General features: G+C 35.8%; 1 protein-coding gene across 1 annotated transcript; it reads left to right on the top strand.

Moving 5' to 3' along the window:
* The first annotated feature begins 2104 nt into the window (after positions 1–2104).
* Positions 2105–26586, top strand: LOC123654063 (polycomb group protein Pc). The gene is made up of 2 exons (XM_045590023.1): positions 2105–2213; positions 25816–26586. Exons 1-2 carry the CDS (start codon positions 2145–2147, stop codon positions 26584–26586), a joined length of 840 nt encoding a protein of 279 aa, XP_045445979.1. The 5' UTR covers positions 2105–2144.
* Positions 26587–27151: the final 565 nt, after the last annotated feature.

Raw genomic sequence — 27151 nt, 5'->3', positions numbered from 1 at the left:
ATACAACCACCCCATATCTTCCCGTGGGTGTCATAATAGGCGACTAAGGGATATTACAATTCTACTATCATCTTGGAATTTAAAAAGCCGGCTCATGGCGGGATAACCATCCAACTACTGCCTTTAAAATACACAGACCGAAGACGTGCAGTGGCGTATTCGGTGCGACAAAGCCAGCCCTGCGGTCACCAACCCGTCTGCTCACCGTGGTGATTATGGGCAAAACACATGAGTTCACGGCATGTTTTGTGTGAATTTTGGGAAGGCCTATGTCCAGCAGTCGACTGCGATAGGCTGAAGTGAACAACTTTACGGTACCTAAGACCCTGGTCCTGGACCAGTTTTTACATATTGACGTGAAAAACATATTTCGTTTAGTGCTAATAATATAAGTAATTAAAACACTATCTGGAAAGTTTATACTTATCAAAAATAATAAATATATGTAAGTACATTGTCGCGTAACACTAAAAGTTTTTAGGTCACATATATTTTTATTAAACAAAACAACACACAAAGCGATACAATACCATAATCAGACGTAGCGTTTACAAAGCGCAAGGGCTCCGGAATCGGGGACGCGACGCATTGCAAGCCGCGTATATTTATCGCACTATGTCTCCCTATAACGTTATACCGACAGAATAAATAAACGTGTGCGTCGTGCCCGCATCCGGAGACCCTTCACGTCGCACGTAATTCAAAATGTCCGTTTATTTTTCTATGTGAGTCGTGCCGTCACAAAAAACAAAGCGCAGATCGAGCGTAGCGCTCGAAAAGAGCGAGAGGGGAATATTTGTCAGCCGGTCCGTGCGGACGGGGCGCGGCTCAGCGCGTTTGCATTGGCTATAAATGCTTGGCGCCCGCCGCCTGAGCTCACCGCCCAATCCTATTCGCTCGCTTCGATCTCCTCCCGCACCCCGCGAACACCAAAACGACGACCTTTTACGAATGCCGAACCGATTCGATACGACCGAAAATGCCTTAGTTACGAAACGTGCGTAGCATAGACTGGACGTTTTCGCGGCTCTTTCTAAAAAAAAATTCACCGGTTGCTACTACTTATGGATTCAGTGATTGTTTACGTAGCCATATTTGTGTGACTTGCTGGAATAGTAACTCGTCCAATCATCTGTTCAGGTAATGCATAAGATAACTAAGTAATAATCTATATTATCATAGAAAAGTAAGATACACAACGATCTACTTCCAACTAACGTTAAAAACTCTAGATATACTCGAGCGTTTTAGTGCCGGATGATCGAACGTAAAAGCGGTGTCCTCGTAATCAACGTAGGCCGGACGGTTTGGCAACGCCGCGTGTAAATAATAGGGTAGGCGCTCGGTCTTTCTCTCGCAGCTGGCGCAAAGCGGCAACGCCGCATTTGTGCGCGACCGTGCCTCCACCGCTCTGCGCCACACCGCGACACCGTGGGGAATCGCCTGCCGCGCTCCTCGACGACTCGAGCGAGACGCATTCACCGACGCAATATACCTACTACACCTAAACGAAGTTCAATGACGACGTCGTTTGTCATTTTGCCAATTTAACTAGACCGTACGTACTTATAAGTATTCGTAAATTGGATTACTAATGACCAATACATTATTATGATTAACGAGCCCTATGTAAATACAGACCTGTTATGTACTTACATTATACACAGTACATATATGTATCTATATATAAATTAGAAACTATTACACTATTATACAAATATAAAGAGCTGAAAATGCTTAAGTACACGACAATACAATATAATATCCGTGAGCTCTGAAAACTCAAAACACAGATGAAAATAAAACTTGTTTACAGATATCGAGCGGGTGTTGTGAACGCGTGGCGCACTCTATCGGGGTTTAGCAGCGTGAGGTCGCGAGACGTGCGGGGCGGGGGCTTCCTCCCCCTACTTCAGTTAGCGCTGCGAGTTTAGAGAGAGAGGTTGTGCCGCTGTGCAAAGCGATACCGAAAGCGTTCGCGCGGCAACTTTGAACAGTGACAGTGCACGGAGTGAATTGTGATAGAGAAATGTGTTTCGGATTGCGGTGCACTACAAATCGGATGCAGTGATCGGATCACGCTAACTGGATTACAGTGATTTTTGGATTTGGATTAATATATTTAATCACCTTCCAAACTGGGGATGCACAAGATGGAGCTCGGCGACAGCGTGTACGCTGCTGAGCGTATCATGAAGAAGAGAATTAGAAAGGTGAGCTTATTTCTTTTGCGAAAGCGAACACAGCATTATATTCAGCGCTTGCGAAACTCACACCCGAGATCACATATCACCAGCCTTATGTATTTGGTACGCTTTATTGTGAACCGTCGTTTCGCAACTAACACTTGCCCGCTTCGCTTGCATCAAAATTATTTCGATGGAAACGCTTTGTAGTTAAAAAAATATGCATGAATTCGTATTTTAATTTAGATTTTGTGTATTTAATCCGAGCAATTGTGATCTCGGGAGCAGCTGTTTGGAAGTGATCGCAAGGGTTTTCGTGTTCCTTTTTAAAGCGCCGTTTCGTCCCTTATTATTATCAGGGCTCCCCTTACGCTTATATTCGAAATCTGAGGGCAGTGAGAAACGCAATGCTTCTTATGAATGGTGCCCTTCTTGAGATCATATTAAGTTTTGACAGTAAACAAGTTTGAAGCATTTAAGACTGGTCTAGGGAAGACTCGTCACTGTAGTCTTGAGTTTTTGCGCTTTGTTACTAACCAGATATATTAAAATTAAAATAAATGTAACCTGTAGAAAACTTTTTGCATGTTTTGCCTGGTATTACAGTGTAACTTGTGGGCTTCTTGCAGTTCTACTGGGAGCTGATAGAATAAAAAGGATTGACAACTTTTCACATTACTTTATATTCAGATTTATTTCCATATCTATACAAATAAATAAAATTGGAATGTCTGTTTGTAATATTAAAATAACCGCTTTTTACTAAATGCATAAGGATGTATACATGTTATGTATACCAAACAAAACAACATTTTTTACAATTTTTGTCTGTCTATCTGTTCCGGAATCTCTGAAACGGCTGGACCGATTTTAACGGGACTTACACTGGCAGATAGCTGATGTAATAACAAGTAACTTGGGCTTTTTTAATTTTAATGTATTTTCGCTGTATTAAAAATTGTCGATCCTTTTTATCTTTTTCAAAAGGTAAGTTAAAGACATTAAAGTCTAAGATCATCGAAAAGTATACACTAGATATTCTTTTGTTTTTAATGATATGTTACTTAGGAGTAAATATGATTTTACAACATTCAATCATTTTACATCTTACAATGGTTTCTTCGTGGAATTTTAAGTTTGTATGTCTAGTAATCGTGTAATTTCTTCATTCATTTCTTATTTGATCTTATAAGACCACCACTACATGCTAATTGGATGCAACACAGTTTTGAGATGAAGTATAAATATATTCGCATATGTGATAACAAACAATAAAAGGAAATAATGCACTATAAATAATACATACCTACTTAGTAAAAACTTTTATTATATTTTTTTAAAACCCCCAGTTAAAAGCTAATACGAATTACTTATCGTTGACATGTTAGTAGCGCCATCTATCGAATACAAACTACAACAAAGCTTCACGACACAAAAATAAGTTGACAATAACATATTTAAAAAAAAAGTATTTGTCCTGTTATATGTATATCCACTAACATACAAACTAACATAAGTACAAAGTTTTACAATACTTACTTTACTTTTTATACAATTTTATAGAAATGTCCTTATTTGACTAGATACCTAGTAACAAACACATAATAATATATTTTTAATAATTAAAGATTATTAAATTAAAACGTTATATACATTGTTTAATTAATCATAATATCTCACCAGTTATCTTACCCATAAAACGAGTGTGCTTTAGACCACACGACTGAAGTAAAACTACTTTAGCTCCATTTAACATCTCTCTCCCGTTCGCCTCGCCCAATTATACTTTTCGTAACGCTCTCGTCAGGAAGAAGTTTAACTCCAAAGAGTCCACAATACAGATATACGCAAACATTAAACCATTTTATAGTGCCTTCATTGCTGGTTTTCTTTATGGATTTATCCATTGCCAAAATTTCCAGTGGCTTCCCTAGCGCCGTGTCAAATTTACGAAACTACTTAATAGCCCTGTTTTTTAACACAAGCTAAATTTACACTTATCACTTCTGAAATAGAGTCTACTTCACAACGTTAATCGAACTCCTCGTTATCTGTCAGAATGGCTTAACATAAATGTAAATTTATTGCATTTAGAATTTCTTTCTCATGTCATTGAAATAAAGTCTAAAATTGAATACAGGCATGATCCTAGTATAGAAACTCCTTCACAGTGCTGTAGCCCTGGTATCTCGAAGTAAACGCGCCAGTATTCGGCACTGACCGAACCCACGTCGAGCGCGCATGCTCCCCGCCATTATCGTCGGCCAATGAACGTCGAGCAGATTGTGCTAAGCAAAAATGCGCCTCAACTACATTACTTAATTCATTACCACAGTTTAGAATATAAAAATGTTTCCTTGAACGATTTGTAGATATGAAATATAATGAACTATAAAATAATTCGAGACTTTTTAACAATTCTGTCTTGTTTTTTATTTTTGCAATTTTATTCCACAAAAACGAATAAGCATACGAAATAATTCAGTGATTGTTGGTTAGATGGCGCTATTAAACAATTTTCCATTGAACCTGGTATTTTATCGATTTGTTCAAAATCTCGATTATTTCTCTTTCGGAAGACATTCACTTGGCTAGTAATAAAAAAATTTTGGAAATCAGCCTAGAAATATTTTTCAGGAACTCTGAAAAATCAACTCAATATTCGATCAAACTTATTAAAATATAACTTTTTATTTCTTACAATACTTGTTGAAAGACAATATTTTTCGTAATACTAAGTAAGTCGTAATAGTATGTATTATGACATACAAAAGAAAGACACTGACATACAAAAGGGAAATCAACAATTTGAAACAAATAACTGCACTCGGAAGCAACAAAAAAGGACCATTTTTTTTTTATAAATAATCGCCTGACTGACAATGTCTGTTGTAATTTTATCCATCTTTATATCGTACTGTAATAAAAAAAAGGTCGAACAGAAAAAAGGTATCTGTGGAGTAGCGCCAATATTGTATTGACTTTATTTTTAGTAAATACCTATGAATTGAGTAGACGAAATTTTGTTTGTAAGTACGTTGTTTTATTTAGTTAGTTGATAAACTATCGGTGAATAAAATAAATATAATTTTTTCTATACCAACAATTTGATGATTGTTGTTAACAGGACATAGTTTTATTTGAAAATATTGGTAATTTATCTATAAAACCCTTTAATGTTAGTTTAAAAACGTAATTTAATATAAGAGGTCGCGATGGTTTTTAAGGTAGAACACATATCAATAGGTATTATGTCATCCAGACTTGAACGCGATCAGACAACAGTAGAACAAATGCAAAATTTGTTTTTAAAATTTATCTCCAGGTCAGCGGTAAATATACATCGCGGAAAACAGCATGTTTTGGAAATGTATATCTACTAACTTGCAATAGAGAATAATTTCGTGTTAAGCTGCAAACCTTTTTCTTTATAGAAAAGGTCACATCCCATTTTTGACGTTTACAGACAGGTTTAGTTATAGTTAAATGATAACATTTAACGATCAGATTAGTCGTTGACTAGAACTTCGCGACTTGACGCTACGGTCTTATGTCAGGAGACTAAGTTCAATTTCAATGGTGAGAGTACGATAATGTCATAACTTTTCGTTCTCGTCAACGCCGCTGTACGTCACTGCCTATATATCATTGGTCATTTTGCGGTCACATGGTGCGGTGCGCAGTGCGCACTGCGCACGCCGGTTGAGTTATGCTTCACTCTAATTGGTTAAATTGAGTGACGTTTCATTGTTATTTGTTATTTAAAACATAAATGCGTGACGTGGAAGACCATCGATCGTCATGCGTCTAGCGGTTGTAAACTATTACCCCCACCATTGTAGTTGCCCGACCTGTGTATACACTGATATATACTCACAGATTGCTCACGACATTAATCTAATAGTGCGCATTAAAAAACGTTTTTGATAACTGATTTTATGAAACAATTGCGCTTTTTTTTATGATTTAGATTTTTAAACCAATATGAATAGAACAATCAATTTGCATATCAGAAGATTGCTCGTTTTGTCAATCATAGGTTATTACTGTGGTAGAATTAATAGGATAATAGCTTTCAATTAACACCATAAGTGGTGGTTTTATGAAATATGACGATGAAGATTATAAATATTGTACTTATTTGAGATTTTATCATTTGAATTTTTATTTGTTGTAAATTTAATATTATGATTTAAATACAACTAATCTTACTCCAATGATTCCCATGTTCTACCTCGTCTGATAAATTCTAATAGGGATCTTATGTACGTTATGTACATTTGCTCGCAACCCCTCCCGATACAAAAACTCTCTATATGAAGGGATCCCCCTATATTTAGAAAGCATACTTAATCGCATACGTGTACGTTCCGAATAATAAAATAGTGAATGGTGAAACGTCATATTGCAATCCCCGCACAATAAAAGCATAGACGGCATTGTCTGTCACGCACACCAGTGCCGCGTTCCGTTACCGAACAGACGATGAGAACTAACGATCGGATCATCAGTTTCGCGCCAATTTAACCCTTACACACTCGGATTAAAAATGAATTTCGCAATAGAAGTATCGATATAACGCATTCGGAATATGACACCTTTATTACCGACACCGATCTTGACTTTTTTAAACTCAGATCAGAAAAATATTGTCGGAGGAGTGCACCGTCATAAAAACTAAGCACCCGCTGGCTCGGCGGTATTATAGCGATGCGTCTGCCAGCTCGCCGGCGCGGGCGGTCATTATGCAGTATTATGTAAATATAAAAAATGTATAGTTACTTTTTTGTATCCGATCTTATCTGATTTAGATAAAGATTGTAATTAGTGGGTTTTACTGGGAAGGCATCGGAGGTGAGAAGTTCCCACGTCACGCGTGGTAACGGCGAAATAATTTTTAATTGCTCCAAATTCTGTTTTTTTTTTTTTAGAATTCCAATAACGTCAGTCGTTACCGAAATGTTGTGTATTGCGTATTAAATAACAATGGAATGTAATCAGAATGGTACGAAGGGTTGAAATTAGGGTCAGGGTATCGGGAAATATTTGTTATAATCTCCCCATCCCTCGTGTCGTATCCACCCGTTTGGTATTATGTTTTTTTCTTATCTGCCCGGGCCCGACCCGGCGACTCATCGCCCGGGACTTGATCCTCTTAATTGAGTTATTAGTGACGTATTTGTGTCTGGATCATATGAAGCATAATGATTTGAGGCTAAATTTATAGATTTATTATGCGACATAATTCTAGGGTAGGGGTAAAGTGGCGTCAAATAAGTATTTTTCAAAGGCTAATTCCTCAAGTTCCCATTGTTTTGAAATAGGAAGACAGCTCAATAGGATACTCTTCTCAAAAAGTTAATCCTTTTCCTGCCCAAAATAATGAATTTTTGGAGATTTTTGGGATAAAGAAATAAGCAAGTCTATCGATCGATGAAATCATCATCATCATCATTACTTCAGCCTAATACAATCCACTGCTGGACATAGACCTCCAAAAGTTCGTTCATAAACGTAATTTAATCTCATTCTTTTAGCAAATCCTCTAAATTTCTTGTTTGCGTCTGTTCAGTTGATTTTATTCGATCACACATAACAGCCTATCGCAATCCACTGCTGGGCATAGGCCTCCACAAGTTCACGCTAAAAATGGCGTGAACTCGTATGTTTTGCCCATAGTCACCACGCTGGGCAGGTGTGTTGGTGACCGCAGGAGCTGGCTTTGTCGCACCGAAGACGTTTCGGCCTGTGTTTTTCAAAGCCAGAAGTTGGATGGTTATCCCGCTATCGGTCGGCTTTTTAAGTTCCAAAGTGGTAGTGGAACTGTGTTATCCCTTAACGTCCCTCTTACGACACCCACGGGAAGAGTGGGGTGGCTATATTCTTACTGCCGTAACCACACAGCATCGATGAAATAAAGTATCGATATCGAATTTTTATTGCATATTTGAACATAGAAATATGCAACCGATATTTATGCTCATTCTTGCTTCTTTGCTGGGATAAAAACGAACGCCATTTTCCCTCTCGATCCGTTGTACGTCGTCGTTATCCGAGAAACCTGCGTTTTCATGGTTTCGCACAACGATGACTTCTCAATTTATCACCGTTGGGACAACTAAACATGATATTTTAGCGTTCTGTAACACGATAAGATTCAAAGCAAGACTAACCCTGGACGCTAGAGGCAGCTGCGTACTTAAACAGAAAGGAATAGTATAATCATAAATCATCCTAAGGTTTACTGCTGAGGTATACAGCAAGTCTACGAATTCAAAATATTGCTTGGAACGATCGGTGAACCTTTAGAGGTACATAGTTAGCAATTATTTGGCGCCCCAAATGCTCGAGCGCTCGTATACCTGCTTGGTACCCCACAGCGTTCAGTGCTGTATCTTTGAAAATATTCCGAACTTTGCTTAACATTCTTAGATACAGAAGGAATATAATCGATTTTTTCAGCCTTCTATAGCAGGATCCCCCCTTCATTGAATAAATACCCTCTCTAATGAATTTCTTTATAGTAACTAATACTGTGTTATGTACCAGCCTACTGATCGTTGTCGGCTGAAGTTTGTTTGGGGTCACATGAAGAGTATAGTGTATGATGTGTCACCTGTTCCGAACATTGAAATATTGAATGCTCACATTATTAATGCTGCTGAACAAATCACTCAAACTTTACGAACAAGTGTCGCAAAAAGCACTTAAAGGAGGTCAATTAATTTGTTTTTAATGCCCTTTAAAGTAATAGATTCGGGGATTTTTCACCAATAATAATTAAATTAAAAAAAAATCTAAAATAAGTGAACAAGGATTTTTTAAAATATTTTTCTGTGATTGCCCATACCCCTCCTGACAACCTCTTAAAGGGATCATGATATACTACAAGTAACCCCGTATAACTCACAAAACCACCAAATGACATGAGATTGAAATGAAAGGGCATAATGGAAAGATCGAAAAGAAGTAAACTGGATTCAATCGTACGCGCGGCTTGGCATAGATTTTGGCCAATTCTCTGACGTACCCGATATGTACACAAAATTTCATAAAAATCGGTCGAGCCGTTTCGGAGGAGTATGGTAACTAACATTGTGACACAAGAGTGTTATGTATAAGTAATCGATTCTTGTTCAAAGGAGGCATCTATTAATTACGTTGGCTATTTTTCGATCAGCTTAGACACCTTCCCCCCTTAAGTGAGATTTGTCTGGAGTGATTGACGGGAAACAATAAACTGTTCGAATATACTATACTCAATTTATTTCAAATTAAATAAAATTCAGAGCAAAAAAGAAATGATTTTAATAGCCATGACATTTATTTTAGCGGGCAAAGTAATATTTTATATATTTTTTTTGAAGTTGATGTGAGATTTTCGATTATCCCCCTATTCCCTCCCCCCCTCGGTTTAAATGAGATTTGGTGATTGACCCCCCCATTCTGAGCTCACGTAATTAATGGATATCCCCCAAAGAGTATTTTATAAGTCTAGTAAGACTGTTTTTTGTTACCCTATCGTTTTTATCGACAAAAAAGACCAATGAAATAACGGAAACAGTTTCTTATATTCTCTAAATAATCTCGTTCAATACAGTTCCCATAAGTTCAGTAACTCGAGTAGCTATCAGCGAAGCGCGTCGCTTGACAGTGCATTGATTTAATTGTCGCCGAGTCGATGACCGTGGACCGCTAACTGCACTCATCGCACCGAAACGACTCGACACTGTTCCTTATCATTACGCTTACTACTTATCTACTAAACACTAACTAATCAAATAAAAAACAGAATCTTAAACACGGTTAAAAATATTTTAAGATTTGGTCAATAACTCTCGTACCTATAATGATCAGGATGCTGAAAAACGTAAACATCTTTATACAAATTTAATTTGCTATTAAAAAGACGTCGCATTAGTTTTAACACGTGTTTAATACGTAAATTTAATTCACGTCGCTGTGTAATCATCATTAAGGTATGAATTCTTTGAAAAACGATAAAAATAATAGTGTGAGACATGCTCTCCTGGTGATAGCTGGGTAACGACTGACGTTCGCGGCATGCGCCGTCTGCGAAATGCCAAATCGTGTCTGCCTCGCCGTTCCACAAACTTGCTTACCTTGTCTGACATATCAATTTTCTCTTGCACACACAGCGTGCTTGCGAACGCGACAGCTCCTCACTCGTTCTACGCTCCTAGTACTTATGTTACAAAAGAATACGCGTATACTGGCCTCGATAAAAAAAGATTTCTATTTTTCTATTTTTTATCAATCACTTAGCCAAAAAATATATTTATAATTTCATAAATATTCATAATGTTCTGACTAGTAGATAAGGTAGGTATCAGGAATAAGTCATACCTATATTATATTTACTATGTTTAATAGCATAATTACGATAGCATATTTAATTCAAGTAATTTATACAACTATCATAAAGTCGTAGGTATATATTTTATATTTAATATGCAACTAATTTAGGCTATACAATTTTTTTCTACTAAGTAATTCCTAATTCGCTTTAGAGTTTTTGTGTGAACACAACATACCGATACCCGTAGCTGTGAATGAAATAACAAAGGTGCAGATAGACATCACGTACGTCGACATGGAGGTCCGTGGTACGTGCGCAGAATGTACATATAACTCGGCCTTAGTTCAACTTAAATGCGGAATAAATATCTGTACATCTTTGTTATTTACTGTAGTCTATAAATATTGTTTGCTTGCAAACGAAAAAAAAAAATCCATTACATGGACCAGTATTACAACATAGGTAGACGATACAATAGTCTAGTAAGTGCGCATTATTAGAGATACCTGCAAAGTTGCTTTTCCGATCTCAATTAAATTTAAATGACACGCACCACCTTTCGATTTAAAAAAAAACATCGAAATGTGTCCACCCAGTCAAAAGTTCTGAGGCAAATAAAAAAAGAGTTGAATTGAGAACCTCCTCCTTTTTTGAAGTCGGTTAAAAAGCTTGCAACCTGCACAACCCGAATGTTTCGAAACTTCGTGACACGTAATTACTAATCTAAATCAAATGTGTTGAATATATTTTTCAAAATATATTCAACACATTTGAGTATCCTTGATGACAGAATGTTTATTTTCCCGCGTGATAGATACAAAAATATCATTATATAAAAAATTGTACACCGTATTAAAATAACATAAATTACAAGTCTAAGTACAGCATACCTATCTTTTGAACATCCATAAGTCGCGTACTACCCCTCTGTCGTCAATTATATAAACCGTCGTAAAAAATTGTCAAATGAAATGGAATATTAATCACGCGATCATTACTTCAATTGCCTCAGGGCTGAGATTTATCCGTTTTCCACCCCCGCATCTACATCCTTTTAGCGCCACCGGAGAGTACGAAATTAAACAGAAAAATTCAATTCTATTCAAATTTATACCGTATTTGTAGAGAGGTTAGGAGCACTATCGTTTGAAACATACAAACTGTCCCATTATTGAACGAGAAATTATATTTAACATTTTGTCTAAAATTGTATTTGTAATGTAAATGTAGAAGAAAGTGATAATTTAGGCGTTAATTTAATTTTTTTTTTAAAGTGTAATCCATAATAGTATTTAATGTAGTCAGTTAGGTACTTGTTTTACCTCTAAACTAGCTGTGCCCGTGACTTCGTCCGCGTGGTATTAAAAAAAAAATATTGTTCAGTTCGCAGAGTTACAAAATAATTTTTAAAATAAAACTTGTTTAAGTTACTCCTTATTACATTAGCTATCTGCCATTGAAAGTACGTCAAAATCGGTCCATCCGTTTCAGAGATTAGCTGGAACAAACAGACAGGCAGACAAAAATTGTAAAAAATGTTATTTTGGTATACGTACCGTATATACATACATCTATATGCATTTAGTAAAAAGCGGTTATTTTAATATTACAAACAGACACTGCAATTTTATTTATTTGTATAGATAATTTATGTCAAAACTAAATATCTATAATAATGTAAGTAATGCAAAACGTTAATTTAATCATAAAAAAAGATAATTTACTTCTGTAAATGTTAACTAATAAGAAACAATCAGAGTCCCATCTTATGAGTATTTAGAGAGGCAAAATAATATTACTGTTAATTGACGGCTGAAGTGTCTTTGCAACCGTGCTTTCATCGCTATGTGTTTCGACACGGTCATGCGTCTTATCACCGGTAGGTACGTTATAATATAAACGATCACGAAATTGTCTCGTTAAAGAGCTGTTCATATGAAATCGCTTTAATGAAACTAATATAAAACCTGATTTAATGTATAAACGTATAATGTGATTATAGAATTGATGTTTTATTTGAAAAAAATAAAGTTACTACACTGCGCGCGTTGCTATGAATTTTTTTTTTTTTTTTTTTTGATCGTACCAACTCAGAAACCTTTGTAGCCTCATGCACAATACTTTGCTGAAGATCATCAGCAGACATGATCAAATAGTTTACGATTCTTTAGAGGACATGCAGATAAACATTCTTATTTATATATATATATATATATATATATATATATATATATATATATATATATATATATAAAAATTCTAAAATGAAATATATATATATACATCCTGCTAATAATTAGGCGTCCCACATGGGCCGAAATGCATCTAAACTGGCGTCCACCTCCTTTAGACGTCCGCATATCGGACGCCACTTTTTTAATCGATGTCCCATTAGTCCTTTTGGCTCTAGCTACCTGTACAACAAAAATCGCCGGAAGGCAAAAAATCGTTGAGATATTTGCATTTGTATAACTAAAACTTCCGCGAAATTCCGCACCAACGGTGCAGCGCTAGTCTAGCGCGTATATCGACAGAGCGTATACTCTGCTAAAACTCTTCCGATACAACCGATTATTTGACGTCCTATTGCGACGTTGCCAAACTGACTGTATTTGAAGGTTTTGAAATATTCAATTAAGTCAAAACAAATCATTTAAAAACAGTTTGCCGAAGTTGCTACGCACGTGTCGCTGCTTATTTGACGCTCGGTTGCAATATACTGCTTAAGTAGTAAAATAAAATAAAAGTACACTTAAAAGGAAAAAATGAGGCTTTAACGAATTTACGAATTGAATTTACATATTAAACGGAAAAGTGAGACTATTTTGTCATAAAAATAAAAATATTTCTATAAGTTAATATACATTATCTATACTTTTTTGCATGTACATGGAAGCCAGGCTGGGTAGCAGTCTTTGAATTTGAAAAAATAAAGGTTCTGTTACATTTAATACATTTTTGCAATGATTTTTTATTTGGTTACTGAGCGCCCCTACTGAAAATTTGTGTTTTTTGTTTAGTGACGGTTTGGTCATGGACGTCGAATATGTAGTGGTTCGAATAGTAGGTATACAGGTTTACGACGTCCGTATATAAGGTAAGGGCTACGCAATACGTAACACATATACGGACGTTAGTTTGATACTGTTATTAAGGATACGAAGTTTTTTTTTGCAGCTGTTCTGGCTTTTGACCCAATCCAGGCTACACGCAATGCCGTCAAAAAACTTTGGGACACTTTTAGACAATGAAAGTTTTAGAATTGCTCTTGGTCTCCGGTTGGGAGCTCCACTGTGCTTTGAACACAGATCTCCGTGCGGAAAAGAGGTCGATTCTTTCGGACTACACGGCCTTTCCTGTAACAAGAGTTCAGGTAGGTTTTCCCGCCACGGTTCCCTAAACGATACCATAAAAAAGCTCTTGCCACCATCGACGTTCCTGCTCTTATCGAGCCTACTGGAATTAGTCGCAATGATGGCAAGAGACCTGATGGATTGACGTTGGTTCCCTGGGAAAGGGGACGGGCGCTTTTGTGGGACGCAACCTGCGATGACACACTTGCTCCTTCTCATTTCAGGGAAACAGCCTTAAAAGCGGGAGCCACAGCGGAAAAAGCTGAAACGACTAAACGGCACAAGTATTCGTCATTAATTTCAAATTACATCTTTGTGCCATTTGCAGTCGAAACACTTGGACCTTGGAGTAGCAGTGCTAAATTTTTTTTAAATGAGATAACTCCTCGCCTTATTGCCTCCACTGGTGACAAGAGGGCTGGTGCATTTTTTTTGCCCAGAGAATCGGCATAGCGATTCAACGAGAAAATGCTGTCAGCATTCTTGACACGATTCCACGCGGACATGATTTATAACAAAACTATCTGTAAATATTTAGTTCTTAAGTTGTGAATTGTAAATATGTATAATGTTTAATAAACTATTGTTATCCACTTAAAAAAAAATTAGAAACCTACTTAAAAGATATACTTTATATTTTATAAGTAAATATTGTTTGACGACGTTTAAATTTGCCAGACGACGACTTAGGTAAATCATTCTAGTGAAACAGAGTTAAGTAGACTATTTAGTCTGTATAAAAAATATTTTAGCCATGAGACATTTTTATATTGAAAATGATAATAATATGTTGTTTGTAAAAGCAGGTGGCACAACTATTTGTGGCTATAAAACTTAATTAACCTATAAGATTCGTCAGCGAAGAAGAAAAAATAATATCCTCGTATTCTTGGATACCCAGTTACCCATGTTCTAAAATTACTTGAAATCCGTTTAGCTGTTTTGGCGTGATGAAAACACAACGACACATACAAACATATAAAAAAATGTTCGATTCAGTAACCTGTATTCATAGACCGTATCACTTTTTTTAAATATCTTCAATGTACAGAAAGTATCCGTGGCAGGATAAGGGAACATTATTTATTATTATTCTTTGAGTCAAAGAATACTTATAACAAATGGACACAACGATAAATAATTATTTATTATATTATTATTCTGATGATGTGCTACGTCGTCAATAATTAAAATGTTAAAAGCCTAAATAAAATATATGTTGCAGCTTATTAAGAGAGCTATTATAAGATAAAAAATTGGAGGTGTTCCTATGACCGTTACATGTTAAAATTTCAACGAGCGTAATAGAATTATTTCTTAAGTTAACGATAGATGATCACACCTACTAGAAAACTGGCAACGTCGCATTTCAGCTTACTTCTCACTCATTTCATCATTACTTATATAGGACGCTAAATAATCGGTGCATTAAGTGAGGCTATATGGATATATGGAGGAAGCAATAACATAAGTATCATGAAAGGGGTTCATAAATGGTTGGGCACAACTGTAAGCAGAATATTCTCAAAAAAGAAATTTAAAGAAATTGATATAACCCACGGAATTTAAAATGAAAAAAATAAGCAACATTCGCAGAAAAAACATATAAAATGTAAGCATAACTGAGGGACGTCGTAATAACGCAGTTCATGCTTGACGCCAAAAATGTATCTGGATGTATATATATATATATATATATATATATATATATATATATATATATATATATATTTCATTTTAGAAGTATCTAATAGAATTTATAGAATTAGTACAAATAAGGTTTTCGAATCAATAACGTAATATGTACAAAAACATACGCAAAGCTATATAGGTGCAATACACATAGGACTTATTGTTATTTAAATACACTGTTACAATAAATCTGAAATACCTACAACACTTCGGTAAAAATCTATTGCCGATAAATTACGTAATGCGCACCTATTCCGAGTATCAGTACCAAAACAAACACTTTCACGGACATTTCACAGCCGTGACTCGAGCAATTTGAGAGGATTCATGTTTAAACGCGTGATCGGTCCCCGTGGGCCGCTCCCGGCCATTAATCTTACTCCCTCCCTCTCACCCTGCACCCTCCTACCACCCTACTTCGCTACCGCAGCTAAAGTCGGCCAGCAATTTGTGACATGACAGACGACGAAATGTGACCGTTACGATAAAATGAGGTCTGTAGATAAAATACAGTTTTATATTTGCGTAAAATAAAAAATGTATAGCATAGGTAAACACTGTTAGAAAAAATAACATAAATTAAATGGGAAATAAAAGTATTAGGAACACTTAAATATGTCTCGTTACGTTAATTCCTCATTTAACACTAACCAGATCTAACTAATAAAAGCCATGCATTGCGATCTCTGCAGCGGCAATCAATTTATTATGTGTCTGGCAGCCGGCCAGCGATGCTCTTTAATTATCTATTTTATCTATGGACTTGACACCTATACCTTTTTATCTACCACAAACACTAATAATAGATTTACCAACATTTTCGTATTAAATAAACAAATAATATTATTTCATTGTTCAGAAATCCTCTCATTAGAAGGTCTGGCACACGTCCAACGCAACGCTGTGTAGGATAATCAAATTTCCATCACTATAAGTTATTTCAACTTCATAATTGGTGTATGGAAAAGAATGCCGTACGTAGTCATTAAAAGCATTTCATAACGGTCTACGCATATCTGACTATCGCGCTGAGAATCGCTAATGCGTTTTCCCAATAAGGGGTCTTAAGTACGAGAGTAGGCGACGCGTCGCTCAAACGGATATAGATAGGTATAATGTCAGTTTTCAAAATCGGACCTTGTAAATCGTTAAGTTGGGGACTTGTATAAGTATTAAATTTAATATTTTTTTCAACAATTAACGTTAATATTTATTCGCGTGCCTATTTAGTTTACGAATCTGTATACAAAAAGATTAAAACTTCAACCATCTCAGATATGAATGAGACAAAAATGTGCTTCACGATAACAGACCAAACGAAACAATGAGCAGACAAAAGCTACGTGTCGCGTTCTGACGTCACAATCCTTCACGGACAAATGCTCACGAGTGCCCCATTTCACCGAATTTGGACTTAAAATTGACTTTATCTTTGTTCTATACACAAAAATACAAAAAATATTGTCATTAAAAAAGGAAATTCGACAAGGCTTTATTTTAAAAACAAAAAGAAATGTATTGTTTGACTAGACAACATACGTATATTATGACTACTTGACTACGTCTCTGGAATACAGCAATTGAGAACAAAAGATTTTATAAGTAAAAACTTCAATTTTACGTTACTCAATTAACTTGATTACAAGGTACATTTTAGATTTACATAACTGTCTATTTAAACATCTCGGTAGTATTAAAAGCTAAAAATCTGATCTCAAGTAGGCGTCAACTGATTTATCTCGTCAATCGCTCAGTACGGATTAGACTAACTGTTTAAATATGCGGGCTCTCTAACGAGCTTCTTACGTATGTTAAAACGATGATTTGTTGTCCGTTGTCGTGAATGGAACTCTAAATAACTTCAATTGAGTTCTGTCAAAAGGGTTAGGTAAGTCAAACACAAAAGAAAAGGTTATCTATTTAGACAGACCACTAATTGACTAATTGATTAAAATTCTATTTATGCACACACTAAAATAAAAAACAATTGTGTTTGCTCGCAAAACTAGAAAAAAATCTACTTCAATCACATCGACAAGTAATACAATGTATGTCAACGAAAATATAGTCAAGTACTAAATACGCATTATTAGAGATTAATATTTAACTAAGGTAGGGCACAGCAGGAATTTCCTCCTCAAAATGTGGAGCAGCCCGACTGGGGTAGTACCTCGACCTTACAGAAGATCACAGCTAAATAATACTGCTTTCAAGCAGTATTGTGTTCCTGTTGGTGAGTAAGGTGACCAGAGCTCCTGGGGAGGAATGGAGATTGGGTCGGCAAAGCGCTTGCGATGCTTCTGGTGTTGCAGGCGTCTATAAGCTACGGTAATCAGTTACCATCGGTAAGCCGTGCGCTTGTTTGCCGATCTAGTGATATAAAAAAAAAAGATAACTCAAAAAGTACTCGTCAGATCTCGATTAAATTTAAATTGTACCACATGACAAGCATCACCTTTTGAATTAAAAAAAAAATTGTTGAAATCGAACTACCCAGTAAAAAGTTATGAGGCAAAAAAATTTAGTCGAATTGAGAACCTTCTCCTTTTTTAAAGTCGGTTAAAATACATGGGTAGTATAAAATGTAAAAACCTCAAAAGACAGTATTATTGCCTTAAACATTATTAAAATAATTGTGTTTGCTCGCAAACGAAAAAAAACCAACTTCAATTACATCGACGAGTACCGAATACAACGTAGATCGACAAAAAAATAGCCAAGTAACTACGCGTTATCAAAGATTACTCAAAAAGTAGTTATCAGATCTCGATAAAATTTATATGTAACCACATGATAAACATCAGCTTTTGATTAAATTAAAAATTATCAAAATCGGTACACCCAGTTAAAAGTTATTGCGAATTTTCGAGAGTTTCCCTCGATTTCTCTGGGATTCCATCATCAAATCCTGGTTTCCTTATCATGGTACCAAACTAGGGATATCCCCTTTCCAAATCGCTCCACCCAGTCAAAAGTTCTGAAGTAACATACATTAAAAAAAAATACAGTCGAATTGAGAACCTCTTCCTTTTTTGGAAGTCGGTTAAAAATTAGTATAAAACTAGTTACTCTTTGACGGTTCGCAGGAAAGTGGACATAAGGTGCCAATCAAACCACTAATTGCAAATTCATCCGACGTTTCGATCCTTTATTGGACCATCATCGGGCATTTAAAATACATACAAACATTGAAGAAAGCTGTACAACTAATTAATCCATACAACAACAAACCAAAGAAAACCAAACTATTAGTACCTTTACATGTAGCAGTCAATCGACATCTCTTCATAAAGTTCTTTCATTATGTAAGATTCTAAATCCAAATGCATTATATATTATTTCTAAGTCACGTTTAAAGCTGTATTATATGAATTTTGAAAATTTATACTAAAACATTTAAATTTAAATAGGTAACAATATGCACAATTTTAAGTTAAGTTTTTTTGGTTTGTACAATTTCAAGGCATCAAATTCTCAGAACTTTACTATTGAACTGCATCTAAAACATCAATCATATATGTACATATAAAACTATAAAAGACTGATAATGTCCACACAACAATCACAAATAGAATCTTATATATTACCTTTACATATTTTTTTTTTATTTATAATTTATTTCTTCCTAACCTAATTATAAAACCTTGGATAAACCAATTTTGTGCTACTCTTACTGACACTGCATTAGGTTCATAAACATCACAATTTTTTTTTAGCGGCTTAATTCGCATTTTTCCCTTCTTTAAAGTAAAACTTGAAAGTGTACTAAATTTCTTCGTTGGATTCACTTATTTTGGCAGACAGGACAACAAATCAAAAGTGGCGGGACTTGTTTTAAACTTTTTATTTTCAATTTTCAAAATGTCACCTTTTCATGGTATCAAAACCAGCTACGAACAATACAACCAAAGAGATTTTATTGCAACTTTTAGTAAAAAAATACGAAGGACTTTTCCTCCGAACTATTATTTACAAAATCGCACCAATTTGGTTAATTTCAAATCACATCCCTCGAATTCTTGACATTCTATCGTCAGTTTCTAATTTACAAACGATAGATCCATCTCCAGAATTCATCCTTTAAACAAAAACGAATCATCGAAATCGAAAAAAATAAATAGAAAAAACAAAACTGCGGCTTCTTTTAAAGTCTTTGAAAGAGAAACTTTCTCTCGGTGTCTATTGTTTGTTATTGTTATCTATGCCTTATAAAAGATTTACAAGTTTTTTACCCAACAGTTACTTAGCAAGCAAAAAATCTTTCGTAGATATGTTAAACAAAAACGGAAACTTATTTTGCGCCCCTTTACCGATTAAATAGAAGTAAATTAGAACGCTGTGTTCATATTGATCACTTGAAGTAAACACTGCATATAATATTTAGGAGTACTTCCAGAAATAGACTCGTATTAAATACAAGTAATATGCGTAGGTACCTACTGTAGTTAGTTTTGGTCGCTAATTTCTAAAATGTATCTCGTAGAAAACAAGCATTAGGGTGGATTTTATCCTATTCCTATTAATACTGTAACAAAATAATCAAATGACATCAAGTGATCGATTACAGGCTGTGTGGTTACAGCAGCAAAGAATATAGCCATCCCGTCTCTTCCCGTGGGTGTCGTAAGAGGCGACTAAGGGATAACACAGTTCCACTACCACCTTGGAACTTACAAAGCCGACCGATGGCGGGATAATCCTCCAACTGCTGGCTTTGAAATACACAGACCGAAGACGGGCAGCAGCGTCTTTGGTGCGACAAAGCTAGCCCTGCGGTCACCAACACACCAGCCCAGCGTGGTGACTACGGGCAAAACACATGAGTTCACGCCATTTTTGGCGCGAATTTGTGGAGGACTATGTCCTGCAGTGGACTACAATAAGCTGATATGTGTGATCGAATAAAATCAAGTGAACAGACGCAAACAAGAAATTTAGAGATGTGCTAAAAGAATGAGAATAAATTACGTTTATGAAACTTCTAAGCTAAAATAGCATATACATATAAGACGAAAATAATCTACAAAACGGAATTTTCTTAGAAAATGAAAATGAGTCGTGTTTAGGAAGTTTCAAAATGAACATTGTAAATATTGGACGAAGTAATTTTTCAAAAAAAAGTAACCGATTGATTTGCAGAATACAAGAAACTCGTACGCAATTATGAATTTCTATTAATGTCTCCTCCTCTTAGGATCATTTCATTCCGAGATAGGAACCTATTCACGTATAAAATTACATTAGATATTTAATAAATAGTAGTTTTCAAGAAGTCTTAGTAAATAGTTTTAATAAAATTCCTAGAAAACTTGTTAAATTACAATGTAATGGCCAGAAAAACTCGTTTAAACTAATCAACAACCATCGTTATTGACTTCCATATAAAGTTTTGCAAACAAGGAAATCTGTAAAGGCTCGAGTTTGCAATTAATTCATCAGCCGAGCATCGTATTTATAATTGTTAATTAACTCATTAATTACTACGATCGAATCTAATTGGCGTCTATGATCCCGAGACGTGGTCCGCCCATGGCGATACTACAACCATCGACTGGGCCATTTTACATATACGCCCAGTTTGGAGGAAAATCTACTTTATCTCCATGGCATTAGCGGTAGGCGGGACGCATAGGTACCGTGGTGGGTTTGAGTCAGGCGTTGCGGGGGTGGGGGCAGACGGAGCGGGGGCGGAGCCCCTCTCCCTTCGCCCCGCCCGCCGTCCAATCGCCGTCCAGCCGTACGACTTCACCTTGCTCGTACGTCCCAATGATCCTTTTTATTTTTTCTATAACGCGATGTGTTTTTGTTTAGTTTTTGAGTTGTTGGCCTTAGTAGTGATGAATGTATGACATAAATGTTATGGTTTCTCTTTTTTACGATTTTTAGCTTCGAGTCGATTGATATAATTATTTCAAAGCAATTTCGTTTGATGGATACGGAGTGGTAGCAATGAAATGGATCTTGCGTGCTTAATTTAAATTACAATATAATAATAAGATAACAAGTAATAGTCACCAATAAATGCATTCATTTGTTTTTACTTTTCGTTTTACATATAAAAAGTATGAGTAAAGGAATAACAAACAGACGTGGATAACAAATATGAATGTGATCCCTTATATGAATTCGTTTAACATAAGTTCTAAATTTGACGTCCGAGCAAAATTATTTAAAAAAATATTTCTTACTTTTTTAAAAAAATATTTCTTTTCTTTAAACTTAAAAAATATAATGTATTAAACTTGTTGAAATATTTTAAAAGAAAAAATGTACTTATTATGTAAGTAGATGAATTAATTATCTTCAAGAATCTAACGGATTCCAATTCAAAGACGTAAAAGAAAAAGGACGTAGAGCGTTCAAAAGCGTCTAACAAGAATGAATAGGCTAGTTATTGGTAGGTATTTCCCTAAAAAATCCTAGTAACACGAGTTCTCCATTAAAAGTCTTATCCACTACTAGGTTATGGTGATGTTGTTTCATTTTTATTTTAAATTTTTTTCATTATTAATTACATACTAAATTACATACTAAAGGAAGCTAAAATTGATTATTTCAAAAACGGGTTGTATAAAGAAAATAGGTATAAAGTTGTTTTTAAAAAGTAACTATTTACAGGTAGAAGCTGGACCGTTTGTTCTAATACGCCAACTTCAAGATTTAAACAATACTTTTTTCCTTTAAAACCTTTGTTCATTGATGACAAGGATCTTTGAAAGTAAATTAGTAACCATACCTGTACACACGTGTAGGTAAACGTAATTCTCTTCTTTTGTCTTTTAAAATATGCAAATCCAATACATTTCTTTACCAGTTTATCTTTTTATTTATTGTAAAATTAAGTAAAAATTTTGTGTTTACCAAAAAAGGACAACATAAAAAATAATAAATATATAACATAAATAAAGTCGCAAAAAGGCATAGGGAATAACATTAATTGTATTTAACATTAAAACTAACTAAATAAACTAACTAATTTTATTTAAAATTTTACTATGACAAATATGAACAAGATTATGCCTTTATTACTACTCTTTTAAAAGTGTAATAAATAATAACTTTTTCACTACGTAATTACTACTTAGATAACTAATTTACATAACCACAGGCTAAACTATCACCATTAAAAAAACACAATTTGTACTACATTAACTTTCAAACAAATAAAAAAAGTAAATATTTCTTTAATATAAACGTTTTTACAAAGTCACAACGTGCTCCACGGCTCAGCTCACCCTTCATTACTAAAACCAATAAGACGCGAGGGTTCACAATACCATCGAATGACAAAACGTCGTATTAGTCTAACGCTTCGAGCTAATATAGACTCTAAAACAAAGTAATAAGGTTCTATATTATTTGTTTGTGAAGAATGGTTCAAAGAGAAAGGTCCCTAATAAACATTGGGTTTTATATTAGATCGTGTCAGTAATTTGTGTCGCCACAGGTGTTCGATATGCGATCGGTTGTCTGTCATTGCTAATTAAACGTAATATCGTATCATTAACAGATATTACGAAAGTTGATTAAGCAGTGTCAGTTATTATAGGGGTTATTAAGTGTAGGCCAGTATTCTTGGAAATGTTAGAAAAACACTCCTAATTATGTATTCTTTTCCAACATTACACATTAAAAATAAAGATCTTGACATTCATCAATATTTAAATACCTAATGTAAAGACAGTATTTATTTATTATTTATTTAACACTTTATTGTACACCATATAAATAAAATAAGCAAGCAACATTAGCAATAATTTGTAGAAAAAAAACAGTATGTCTTCTCTATAATATTCTCCTCATTTGTAAAAAAATATTTTATCTTTCAGCGACTACTTCCTTACGTACAGAGAAGTAAATTGTAATAGTTATAAGTGTATGTCAATTAGAGTATAGTATTATGTATAAAATGGACTGACAAATAACATTGTTTTAATACAACTTTTCCATCAATTATAATGATCCGATCAATCATACTTATCGTATATACCTTATATGTCTCGTCCTTATCGACCGACTTGTATGGATAAATTATTTTTTATACTTTAAAGAATCCAATTTGTTTATGGTTTTAAATATTACCTAAAAAAATTAATTTATAATGCCAAAGGTTAATTATTTTAAAGCACTACGAATTTTAATATTGTTCACTCACTGTCACTAACTTCAACCTATCGCAGTCCACTGCTGGACATAGGCCTCTACAAGTTCGCACCAAAAATGGCGTGAACTCGTGTGTTTTGCCCATAGTCACCACACTGGGCAGACGGGTTGGTGACCGCAGGGCTGGCTTTGTCACGCCGCAGACGCTACTGCCCGTCTTCGACCTGTGTATTTCAAAGCCCGCAATTGGATGGTTATCCCGCTATTGGTCGGCTTTTTAAGTTCCAATGTGATAGTGGAACTGTGTTATCCCTAAGTTGCCTCTAACGACACCCACGGTAATGTTGTTCGGTAAAGTTAAAGTTACCTCAATATGAAAAGTAGTAAATAAGTAAGAGATAATACTTTAAGTGAAGTAGTAAAGGCAGGAAATATCCTGCTCAAAATTTGGAGCACCCCGACTGGGGAAGTACCTCGAAATAACAGAAGATTACAGCTAAATAATACCGTTTCAAGCAGTATTGTATTCTTGTGGTGAGTGAAGCGACCAGAGTTCCTGGGGTGATTAAGGGTAGGTCAGCAAGGCTTCTGCGACGGTAATCGCTTAATATGAGGTGAGCCGTACGCTTGTTTGCTTGCCTCGTTGTATAAAAAAAAACTAATTAGGTACAAATTAAAAGAAAAGCTTACTAATTGTCACCTGTTAGTTCGATTTATCGCGGGCCTAATTGGGTTCATAAAACTATTTATTACCATAATACCTAGGCATATTAAAAAAGCTATCGGTGCGTGGCTTTATAGATTGCAAGATAGGGCCCCGTCCTTTACCTACCTAGAACCAAAACGCATCATTAGCGGTGCGTAAATTCTTGGTTGTCGGTCAAACTCGATACTAAAACGTACACTTTATAGTCTTTAATTCAATGGAATCGTAAATTATCTAATTTTGGTTCGAAATGTTTTCAAATTGTAAAAAATTAGAATATACTCAATGGTGCGCCACTTTCAGTTAGTTAGTTACATTTAGCTGAGTAACATAGCGTAATATTATCTAACATTTACGACTCTGGCATAAGTTTAATATTGCTCATTGAGTTTGCGTTTAAAAAATAACGGTTACAAACGTGTTATAGCTAACAAAATTTTGCTGTAATAACTTTTATCAAGTTACAATTTTTCGACTCTTCCAACAATTGGTCAGACGTAATGCTTTAGTAACATTGGTTACGCTATCTAACATTACATCAAGAATAAAGAACTTTTGAAATGTTAGGTACCTACCTACTCGTCAAAAAGTTACGATTACGATGATATATCTATACCGTGGTTAATCATAAAATTTCTTGTTAAACACTTTTGTAGGTACTAAAAATCATTAAAATGAAATACACATACTCGCATCTGTTTCTCAGGATGACTGACTTATGAAGAATGAATTTTAAAAAAATTATTTGAATTATTTATATATGGACTAACCTTTATATATAAGTAGGTACATGGAAGGTTTAGTACAGGTTGCTTAGTAAAAGTAGTTCATATACTTCCTAATTTAGTGTACATTATTGCATGATATAACCAATGGTTAAATATAACGGCATGTTTGTGTCGCGGGGTACGTTTCGGGTTCGATCCCGGGGGAGATAGCCGACAGCTGTTCCGAGCAGGTGCGCCCCGAAACTGCAACCGAGATCGACCTGTGTCTGTTTTTTTATATTTTTTCCTTATTTGATATTTACCGTAACATGTTTTTTTTTTATCTTATTGCGTCAAAATCGTAGTCAATACTTAAAACCGATGTCAGAATCTACAAGTTAATTAATATTTACCTACTTTCCAAACACGATCAGTAGTCAATTGCATGATAAAGTTTTTAAGGCAGTTCCGAATACAAAAAAAAAACAAAACAAAAGTAGATGGAAGGAAGTAAAAGTCACAACAAAGTTTTTACAATATCACCTCAAACTGTACGAAAATAGGAAAAGTTAATGCGATCGCATAAAACTTTTTAACCCTTTTTAAATGTAGGAATCGCGAATAATCAGCGAGGCTATGTGCAACCCTCCAGTCGGTGCACGCCACCGACCAGTCACGCCATGCCAGCGCTCCGGCGCGCCCGCGTTACAATGTCCAACGACTAACCACGAACTTATTTATTTTACAGAGCAAAGTGGAGTACTACGTGAAATGGAAAGGGTGGAAGCCGAAGCACAACACTTGGGAGCCGGAGGAGAACATCCTCGATCCTCGACTCATACAGAGCTTCGAGCGGGGCGAGGAGCTGCGGCGCCAGGGCCGGAAGAGGGAGAGGGAGCACTCGCCCGTCGAGCGGGCGCGCAGTGGATCCGAAGAACGTCACCCACCGCCCGGGAAACGCAAAGCAGAAGTACTCTCGAAGGAATCTGGCAAAATTGGCGTAACGATTACCATGAGTCCGCCTGCGAAGCGGCACGATTCTACTAAAGTGAACGGTGGCAGGACACACACACAGCCCCCGCCGCCCGCGGCGCCCCCCGGTGGAGCTGCCGCTCCGGCTTCTCCAGCTGCAGAGGCTGCCGCGCCCCGGACAGGGCCCAGGAGAGCGCCTCACTCGCCGGAAGAGGCCGACGCGCACACGCCCCCCGAAAGAGAACGGCGGACCGATACCCAACCTACAGCTACAGCGCCAGCGGAGCCCAAGGGCGCCCGGCCGCCTCCACCCGCGCTTCAACCGGAAGATGAAGACTCCTGGGGTGAAGCACCCGTCGCCGCACCGAACCCACCGCCACAGCCGCCGCGCCGCGGGGCCGCCTACTGGCTAGCTCGCTCCCCCGTGGCCGATCAAATCTTTATCACAGATGTCACCGTCAACCTACAAACGGTCACGATCAGGGAGTGTCGCACCGAAAAGGGATTCTTCAGGTCGCGCGAGAACCGGCCGCTCGACATAACGTAAAGTTCTACTATTTGCGTGTACAAATTATTATATGAACATTGTACAGATAGGTAGCTAGTATTTATTTAGTTGTAGCATTGAATGTATGGTGAGTAGACCATCGAGTGATATATTTGATTCTTTGTTGCCTCAATGAATCGTAAAGTAATGATAAAACTCCCCGCGTGAGGGGGCGATATAACCACCAATTTGTAAACAAATAGACAAATTACTGTCAATTGTTAAAAATAGAATGTCTATTATTTGTTGACTTATTGATAATCATAATAATAATAATAATAATGACAGGTTCTTGTACCTCCCAGTATACTACATTACTGTATTGTACATTAGTTTAATAGCTTTAACTTAAACTTTTATATGAGAACATCCGATATAACTATGGTTCATGTAACTGAAGCTTAATTTTGTTAAAACCATGTAATATCAATTTCTATTACCAATAAATTTTTGCGTGTATTTTAAAATATAATTTAGGTCATTGAAGTTAAATTTAACAATATTAAAATTAATAATCGAATCTCGCTCGACGTTTATTATTAACAATAGGGAATGTATGTATGTA

Source organism: Melitaea cinxia, chromosome 5, assembly GCF_905220565.1.
Source record: "Melitaea cinxia chromosome 5, ilMelCinx1.1, whole genome shotgun sequence".
NCBI lineage: Eukaryota > Metazoa > Arthropoda > Insecta > Lepidoptera > Nymphalidae > Melitaea > Melitaea cinxia.
This window is presented reverse-complemented; position numbering and strand designations above follow the sequence as displayed.

Bases quoted from the DNA above. Each gene is read 5' to 3' on its own strand.
- LOC123654063 (XM_045590023.1), top strand. From the start codon at position 2,145: ATGCACAAGATGGAGCTCGGCGACAGCGTGTACGCTGCTGAGCGTATC. The intron at 2,214-25,815 runs GTGAGCTTATTT...TTTATTTTACAG, and splicing joins TGAAGAAGAGAATTAGAAAG to AGCAAAGTGGAGTACTACGT.